At 38.4% G+C, this 8,868-nt stretch overlaps 1 protein-coding gene across 1 annotated transcript in view; it reads left to right on the top strand.

Annotated features, from left to right (window-relative positions):
- The window catches only part of fhip1b (FHF complex subunit HOOK interacting protein 1B), a 28,310-nt gene extending 22,996 nt beyond the window's left edge, over nucleotides 1-5,314 (top strand). Inside the window, exon 12 of the mRNA XM_071480430.1 lies at nucleotides 276-5,314. Coding sequence (XP_071336531.1) covers nucleotides 276-586 — 311 coding nt within the window. The 3' untranslated portion in view covers nucleotides 587-5,314. The remainder of the gene's footprint in view (nucleotides 1-275) is intronic.
- Nucleotides 5,315-8,868: the final 3,554 nt, after the last annotated feature.

Here is an 8,868-nt window from a genome sequence, read left to right on the forward strand (position 1 = left end):
GACGTAAGCCTGATATAAAACAAAAAATAAATAACAGTCACACAACATTAGAAATCAGAAGCTGTCTGACATTTATCTTTATTTCAACAAAGATCAACGTGAAGGAATTTCCTACAGTTGTCACTTTTGTAATATTAATTTCCTTATTATGTTCTTGTTGATGCTGAAATTCATGTCACAAAATACTCTCCCAGGAAGAAGTAGAATTTACTTTGCTCCATTGATTTTAAAAGTTCAGTCTTGAATCTTCTAAACTGAATGTTTTGTTCTTCCAGTGAAGAGTCGTAAGCCCTCTCTTGGAGACCTGATCCTTCGTCATACCAACAGTCCGACCAGGGCTCGTCATGCCGCTCAGATCGCCCTCGCACACGTACGGGACGGCGGCCAATCACTGCACAGCGCTCTGTTCCGGGGTGGCGGAGGCGGAGGAACATCTGGCCTGGAGAAGCAAGCTGAGGCACTACGAGTGAAGAACGCCGTCTACTGTGCCGTCATCTTCTGCGAGTTCCTCAAGGAGCTGGCTGCCCTGGCTCAAGAGCACGCCGTCACCCTGCCCTTCCCTCACAGCCAGGAGGCAGAGGAATAGATGGTAAACACAGACTCCTCAAATCTAGCTCTTAGCCTCCATTTCTCTCTGTTTAGGCTGTAAAAAGAGTTCTGTAGGATTCTCCCATCACCAGGACAGACTGGAGCACTGAGACTGTTCTGTCACTGAAGTGGGCTGTCTCAATCACAAAAGCAAGAGGAAAACAGTGGCAGTTTTGTACCAAAACCATTATAGGATACCTATAGGACTGAAAGAATTTTCCTCATCTGTAAACTTATATGATATTGTGCATATCATGTATTATATTTACATTCTATACACAAAATCTCAGTAAATGCTTGAGATTTGGGAGCTTGTACATACACGTACCATGTCATGGTATAATGTGACACAGTGAAGCCACAGATAAAAGAAATAGGTGCACATTTTGGTGCTAGTCGATTCTCTTTTACGTTGGAAGGGTGCTTTCAGGCAGCACAGAGGAGAAGAAGGTTTTATCCACAACAAAGTGATAACATACACCAAAAACTGTTTGGCAGGAAAACGCTGAAAGTGTAGGCGAGTCAGTTAAAGACAAAGAGATCTAATCAGATTCGGCCATCTCCGTTCGACAGCCTCATCTTTGTCTTCGTCACATAGCTTCTCCTCTGGCCAACAGAGAAAGCTCCCAGCTCCCAATATCATTCAAGCACCTCAAGTGTCCATTTAGTTTTCAAAAGGCTCCACTCCTGCAAAACTAGTCTTCAATGAACATAACTGGAACAGGTGAGGTGAGAGTGCCCAGTTCTCTCCTGTGAATCAACACCACCACCACAAATGTACTGGAAAACTTTTGGTAATTAATGCCATTTTTAAAAAATATATATATTTTAAACGTGGTTGTTTTTTTTTTGTTGTTGTTGTTGTTTTTTCATTTGCACCACTTCTTAGACATATCAGCAACACGTGGGAGCAGGTGTGTCTGTGGTCGTGTGTGTGAGTTTGTTTTAAAATGACTCCTTTCTAAAAGGTGACGTCAGCTCTTCAGGCCATCGGTAAGCCATTCACCTGTTGCCATAAAAGAGGCTGCAGGATAGAAAAGGCTGCACTGCTTTACAATTCATGACTTTAATTTGTCCTTTAGTCTTTTAAAAAGACCTGAGAGGCTGCGAGAAAAAGGTGAGAAGGGAAGGAATGTTTTTCTAGGGAGCGTTGTCATGATTTCCATTGACTTTGAACTGACAGCTGAAAAAGGTCCTTGTGACGCATTCACTGAAGTTTCTTCAAACGGGAGCGAAAAAAAATGACGCTCATAAGAAGAAATTTCCATTTCAGTTTTTAGATTTTGGTTTTAGTTAGCTTCAAAACGTAGTGTCTTTGGGTGGGACAGGCCAAACTGAACACACAACCGTTCGTCTTGGAATCTAACATGCTGCTATTTTTTAACACCCATTTCTACTAATATAACAGCTACTATCTCTTCATTTCACTGTTAGGTACCGAGTTTTACATATGTATGTGAAGGTGTGATCGGCATTTAATTTATTTTTATTTTGACTGGGGTTGAATGAAATTGCAGTCACAGTGTTAAAAGCTTTTGCCTTTGTCTTTCAGCGTTGAGTAACCTGGTGAGGCTTGGAATTGTTGCGTGTTGGTAGATTTTTAGAAGATGGTGATTCTTCATTTCACAGGTCTGTAATTTTTTTTCTTTTTTTTTTCTCTTTTCTGTAAACTCCTCAAGGAAATAACAAGAAAATTATTAGAAGAACCTGTAAAATGAAGCGTTACCTGTATGACTGCAGAGTGAAATCCATCTATGACCCAGCTTTTTGCACATACTAGCCATTCTCTCTCAACTGCCATCCTGCAAAGTCTTAAGCTCTGAAATTGAATACCACATCTCTTTTTTTTTTTTTTTTTCATCTTTCTCAACAAGTTGAAGCCTCCTCAACTCGTCAAAGCCATAGCCGCGGTCATGCTGTTTGTAAATGTACTTCATCATTGCTGTAACTCACTTTTCTACCAAATTTCTAGACACATTTTATAACACCCCACCATTTGTTTTATAAAAACCATTAGTAAGAGTGTCTGCATGCCACTTAAGGTCAGGTTTATAATTAAATGATAAGTAAATCGTGTAGTTTGGTTTGTGCACTAGTGCTGAGCTTCAATTAGCTTCCGTGCAGTAGGTTTTAGTGGTTTTAGTGAGTCAGCCCGGTGCCTGCAGAGATCGGCAGCGACAACAAGAACATGTTTCACACTGAATGTTTGCTCTCGGCTAATTAAATTGGTAGAGAAATCACTTCTGTAATTTACCCATTGCCTTCCGTCCGTCCATCTGTTCACCGAGTCTGTTGTTCATCCATGTGTTCGGAACAAGATTAATGTTTCCCCTGTACAGAAACAAAGGCCAGAGGGTCTCTCTGCACTCCTCTACCTTCGCACTCAAGATTGTGTTTTTTTAACTAACCTGTTTTTACAAACAGTTCTGTGAAAGATCAGACGTATTTTGAGCTTGGCGGTAAATGTTCAGCTCCTCAGTAGTATCACTTACTGGTCAGTCGGATTGTAACATAGCAGTTAATCAGTTTTATGCATTTCTGTGACACATTTGTGGACACCAAAGACAATCTCTCTGATGATATCTGAAACTCCCACTGTCTTTTTCTGCAGTCATAGACAGTTTAATGATACACAGTCTGAACACTTATTTATGTGGCACTTTGTACATATTCAAAGTGCTTTCAAATAACTCCCCAAAATAATTGCATAATAATCTGTTATGTTATACAGTAGCAGTTAAAGGGCCAAATGAATTACGATGATAAAGTTGCACTCACCAAGTTGACTGGTGCCACAACATTTTCAGATGATACAACTGATGGCCAAACCTATGAAAATAAGATGTAATAACCCAGAATTGTCCTTTTATGAGTTTTTTTTTTTTTTTTTTTTTTTTTTTTTTGGTCGAACTAGCTTGGACAGGACAAGGTGTATTTTTGAACTCACTCCATACTGGAAAAAAGGGAACTGCTTTATGACCCTGAGTTACAGAACTTAAATTGTCAGCATTAATCCTCTTTGACTCAAAATGTTTCCGATTTTCCACTTCTTACAGTTTGTATTTATTTTATTTTATTTGTTATAAGTGCTTGTTTTTCATTTTTAAGAATACAAAAGACATAATTGTGACAGTTTGTAATCTGGTGTTTTTATAAGGGATTATTTCCTACCAGGGACTTTGACTTCTTCCCGGAGTTGTCAGATGACAGACTGAAAGTGGAGCTTAATACAGTCCAGTGCTGATATGGAAAACAACACTAAATAAAATTTAACAGGGAGTTTGACAAGAATGAACGGCAGCAAGTGGCTTCCTCTGGTGGTAGAGAAGAGAATCCAGTAGAGATCGTGGACAGGGGGGAGCGCCTGTTCAAAACACACAAACACCAACACTCATTTTAATTTGCATTTGGGAAAGGGATTTTGATTTTTTTACAGTGCAGCAACTACCACAGCTGGAGGCTGAAGCCAATACAGTAATGTCTGACCACAGAAACTGTCACCAAACAAATCCTATTGTTGATGGAGAAAAACCAAATTAATGAACTTTCTTAAACAGTTAGTTGTAGAATCTGTGCACCATGATGAGTTTAGGCCTCAAAAGGATGTTTCTGAATGTGTTGGTTTAATAAACAGGCGTCTCAGCCATGGTGGTTGCTGAATAACATAAAAATGTTAGGTTTTTTTTGTTTTTTTTGTAAACTGACAAAGGCGGTGCTGAATGGTAAACCCAAAGCTAAGCTTAAAAAAGTTTTGTGTAATGTCACAGGTTTCTTTTTTCCTTTGCTGTCTGTTTCAGACACATAAACTTGAACACTACATTTACCCTGTCAGTTAAAAATAGGATCTTTCAGATATTCATAGTTTCTTAGTTTTGGCTAAGTTCAGAGCTTGTTTAGTCTTGACTTTGTGTGTTTTGTATATTCAGGAGTACATGCAAACAAGCCAAAGTCTTCAAATGTCACTGACTTTAATTTGAATTGGAAATACGGCATGGCCTTTTGTATCAGGGTGGGTTGTGATTGGCTGTTCAACACAACACAATACAAAAATGGGTAAAAACAATTCATATTTTCACATTGCTGAGCTTTACATGGCAAAGCCATGTGACAGATCAGGCTTCCACTTTAACTTCAGTAAGCACACATAAGTTCAGACGGTTTACTTCTGCAAATGATTTTGACTGCATGAATATTACAACCTCACTGTTTCACACACTTTATTTGAAGGCCTCAGTTCGAAGCTAGATTTTTTTTTTTTTTTTCTTCACGGCTGATTTAACACATCATTTACACTTTGTGCCATGTTTTTTGATTTTTCATGTGTTGATTTGTATTGCTTATCATGGGATGTACAGTATGTGCAGTATCATTTCACTTTTCTTCTTTCTTTTGGAAAAGCTTTTGTCACGAACATTTCTCCCCTGTGATCTATGCAACACATGCTCTAATTGTCCCCTGTTTGAAGCTGAAAAGATGATGTGGACTGATTTAATGTGTAAATACTGTAAAAAGCAATGGGTCAGAAATGCAGAGGTATGTGAAATAATCAACAGGACAGAATGAAAATCATGCTAAAATAATGTAATGATGAATGTTGTCAGAAATATTTTTCTATATTTTGAAATCATTAGAAAAAAGGACAAAAATACAAAGTGGGAAAAAGCTGTCAGAAGAACACTACAAAGGGAATGTTTTTATTAATTTATAAATTCTTTGCCTAGCAATATCGCTTTTGTCCTGGTCTCCTTTCTTTCTTGTTTTGTGAAGGTATTAACTTAACCCTGAGGGGTGAAGACTATTAATCCATGTAAACATAACTCCAGTTGAGTTTGGGTCGTGTTTATTTGTAGAGCACTTGTCTTCCCAAGTTCAAGTTCTTTACCATTAAAATTAAAAATGAAATAGTACATTAAAACACCCAAAAGACCCAATAGAAGGACAGTGAAATTAGTTAGTAAAAAAAGTATGATAAAAAATGTAAATGAAAATAAAAACAGAAACCAGTGAGCATAATAAAATGTGAGAGAATTGATTAAAAGCCAGATCAATTAAATAGGTTTTCAGCTGTTCTTTAAAAATGATCAGAGCCCACATCTCTTATAGATCTTAGCAGGTAGAGTATTCCATAGTTTTGAGGCATACTTTAAAAAAAAGTGACCAACTATCAAGTATTTAACAAGAAAAACAGTAAAAACTAAGGGTGAAAATCCAGAAAAAGTAAATATTTTTTTGTATGTTTGAAGTATCTAGTGACACCTTTAGCCTGAGCCCACTCATAACAGGTCAGCATGTTAACATGGTGGCCCATTGCAACATGTACTGATCGTTTACCTACACACTAATCTCAGTTTCAGGATTTTCTCCTGTTTATATGACTGCACATCCTGGTTTCAGAAAGAAGGAGAAACAGTATACTCTGATAGAAACCAAGATACTGTGCCACGTAAACACCTTCCTCAGGTTTCTGATCAGGTGTCTGCCGTGTGTGCAGGTCTGTCTATGGCTCCGGTTCAATAAAGCCAAGTAGAATAAACCATGCAATGAGGGAATTAATTAATAATTCTTGTCTCTCATCTTCCATTAGTGGTGAAGAGACAGATAAGAAAATCTGCAGATCCATAAACCGCAGCAGTGTTAAGGCAGCCATGAACCAAAATTAGGTTCATCTCCAGCTGCTGAATTTACATCAGCACAGATGTGACAGATGCTGGATGTTGAGGAGTAAAACACACCTGCACTGACAAAACAAAATCAATCTATCATTCAGAATACAGCTACAAACCAACCAACCATCCAGTCAGAATGCGCCTGCAAATCAACCAATCAGGATAAGGCTACAAAAGGCTACTGTGACCTTGACCCTAACCTTGAACCACTAAAACCTAATCAGTTCGTCCTTCAGTCCAGGTGAATGTTTGGACCGATTTTGTAGAAATTCCCTCAAGGTGTTACAGAGCTGTCACATCCATAAGGCCAAAACCATGTTTTGTGAGGCCACCACGACCTTTGACCACCGAAATCTTATCAGTTCATCTTTGAGTCCAAGTAGATGTTTGTGCCAAATTTTTAATAAATTCCTTCAAGGTGTTACAGAGATATCGCGTTAACAACAATGTGCCAGGCAGGTGGACGGACAACCTGAAAACATAAAGCCCCCGGCCGCCGTCTGTCCCCGGGGTGGAGGCATAAAGATATACTCAGTCAGAACCGCTGGGCTGGTCACTGCTCTCAAATGTGAATATTACCTGTTTTTTTACTCAGAGTCTGGGGATTATGTTAGACATGTTTCACTACTTTCAGACATTTTATAGATGAAATGATTAATTGATCACTTCAAAAAATAACATGTAGAATAACTGAATAATTGTTAGTCGCAGCCCTAGTCACGAGTCCTTTACAGAGACATGGCTCAAACCCCGACCTGCTAATCAGCACCAGACACCAATGTTTAATGCAGAAGTAAATCCCTACAACTAACCATGACAGGAACCCTTCCATGAAATTTCTTCACACAGCATGTCTACGCAAAAGGTCTCAGGTGGATTTCACAGCATTGAAGATGCGGCAGTTCCTCAAACACCAACAATGAATTTGCTTTCCTCTCTGACTCATATCATCTCCGTCACTCCCTCTTGTTGACTTTTTTTCATCTAAAACACACAGCAGGACTTAAGTGTAAAGTACACAGCTTGAAAACAGAGGAAAATGCCCAGTGTGGAAACACACACACATTTCTGAGTTTGCATACACAGGAAACTGGAGTCAGCTTGGCTGTCTCCTAGCAACAGCCAACAAGAAAGGAAGCAGCACAGAGGGAGTAAAAGTGAAGAAGTGGTGAGATGTAGTAAAGAAGAGATGAGCATGGGGTTATAGCAGCGCTGGTACCTGACTTCAGGTAAGACACAACGATGGATTTGTGTTTTGTTTTGTTTTTTAAATCATTGTACAATATCAGATTTTGATTTTGATTTGTTCTTGATTTCATGTGTATTTATTATGACAAAACATAAAAAGTATAATCATTTATAACCAATATAAATTTGTCCATTGTTTTTTGTCTGTCTTTATATTAATGAAGTTTAATCATATGAAAAAAACATTTGAGACAGACACTGGGTTGCTCATTGGCTGTGTTTCTGATCTGACCCAGTTATCCCGAGCACACACAAGACGAGCAACCAGACCCCCTTCATCTATAATGTAGTTTGGTAATTTGAGTTGAAACCTGGTCTGTGATGCAAACAGATGAGACTGGCACAGGTCCTGTCTTTTATCTTCAGCATAAATAACTGGGCAGTGAAGTTGGATTCCTTCAACACACGTTGCTGCACAACAATGAGGAAAAGAAACAATCCAGTTCTGCATTCATTATTTCACCCAACTGCAACTCAACAAAAATGTTCTCAAGAATCAAAAGTATAAGTAACATATGAAGAATAGATTCTTTCACAAAGCTAAATTATTCATACGTTAGGTAACTTATACTGCAGGAAGTAGACTTTAACTATTCATACCCCTGATTCTAATGCCACATTAATTCAAATATATTAAATTCACTCAACTACTACATTAACTTTTAAGGCAGATTTTTAATATTTCTGGTATTAACGCAAATCTGCCGTGGCCCCTTTAAGTCAAACTGTGTATACCCATATTACAAGTGCTGTAGCTCAAACTATCAAACTCCTAAGTATTGGCCTAAAAGCATTAACCTTAAGTTAACCCTTCTTCTTTGTCCTTTGGCCATAACAAGGCTAATGTTCCAAGTAAAATGATAAAATGTCTGTAACACTATCTGCTAAATTTTTAACAGCCTGATATTATATTGTATAATAAAAGGCAGTGGGACAGTGCAGGTGAGATTGAATCAAAATTCATTAGAGTGTCTATGTTCATCATATTGAAATAACATGTTAACCAGAGCAATGGTGTGAACATTTTTTACCTTTTCTTTCTTTGTTTACATATTACATACATAAGTTTGGCCATCCGAACACTAACGCTAAGGTAAAACAACAGTGTCAGGAACAGTAACAGCTCAGGCCAGAGCTCATCCCCAACACATACCAACAACTGATGCAGGAGGGCTCTGCACTTCAGCCAGGTCCGAGCCCTTTGATGCCTCTGTCCTCAACACTAAGATAAAGCAAGAAAAAGAGGGTTAAACAACAAGAGTAAAAGGACACAAACACTAAAAGGTACACAAGTCAGACTTACCCACAAGGAGACTTTAAGGAGTCGTCACATCCAAAACACCAGACGCTTCCTGTGATGGTGTAG

The sequence above is a fragment of the Trachinotus anak genome, unplaced genomic scaffold (genome assembly GCF_046630095.1).
Source record: "Trachinotus anak isolate AG129_WGS33_773 ecotype Australia unplaced genomic scaffold, CSIRO_AGI_Tana_v1 ptg000001l, whole genome shotgun sequence".
In the NCBI taxonomy this organism is placed as follows: domain Eukaryota; kingdom Metazoa; phylum Chordata; class Actinopteri; order Carangiformes; family Carangidae; genus Trachinotus; species Trachinotus anak.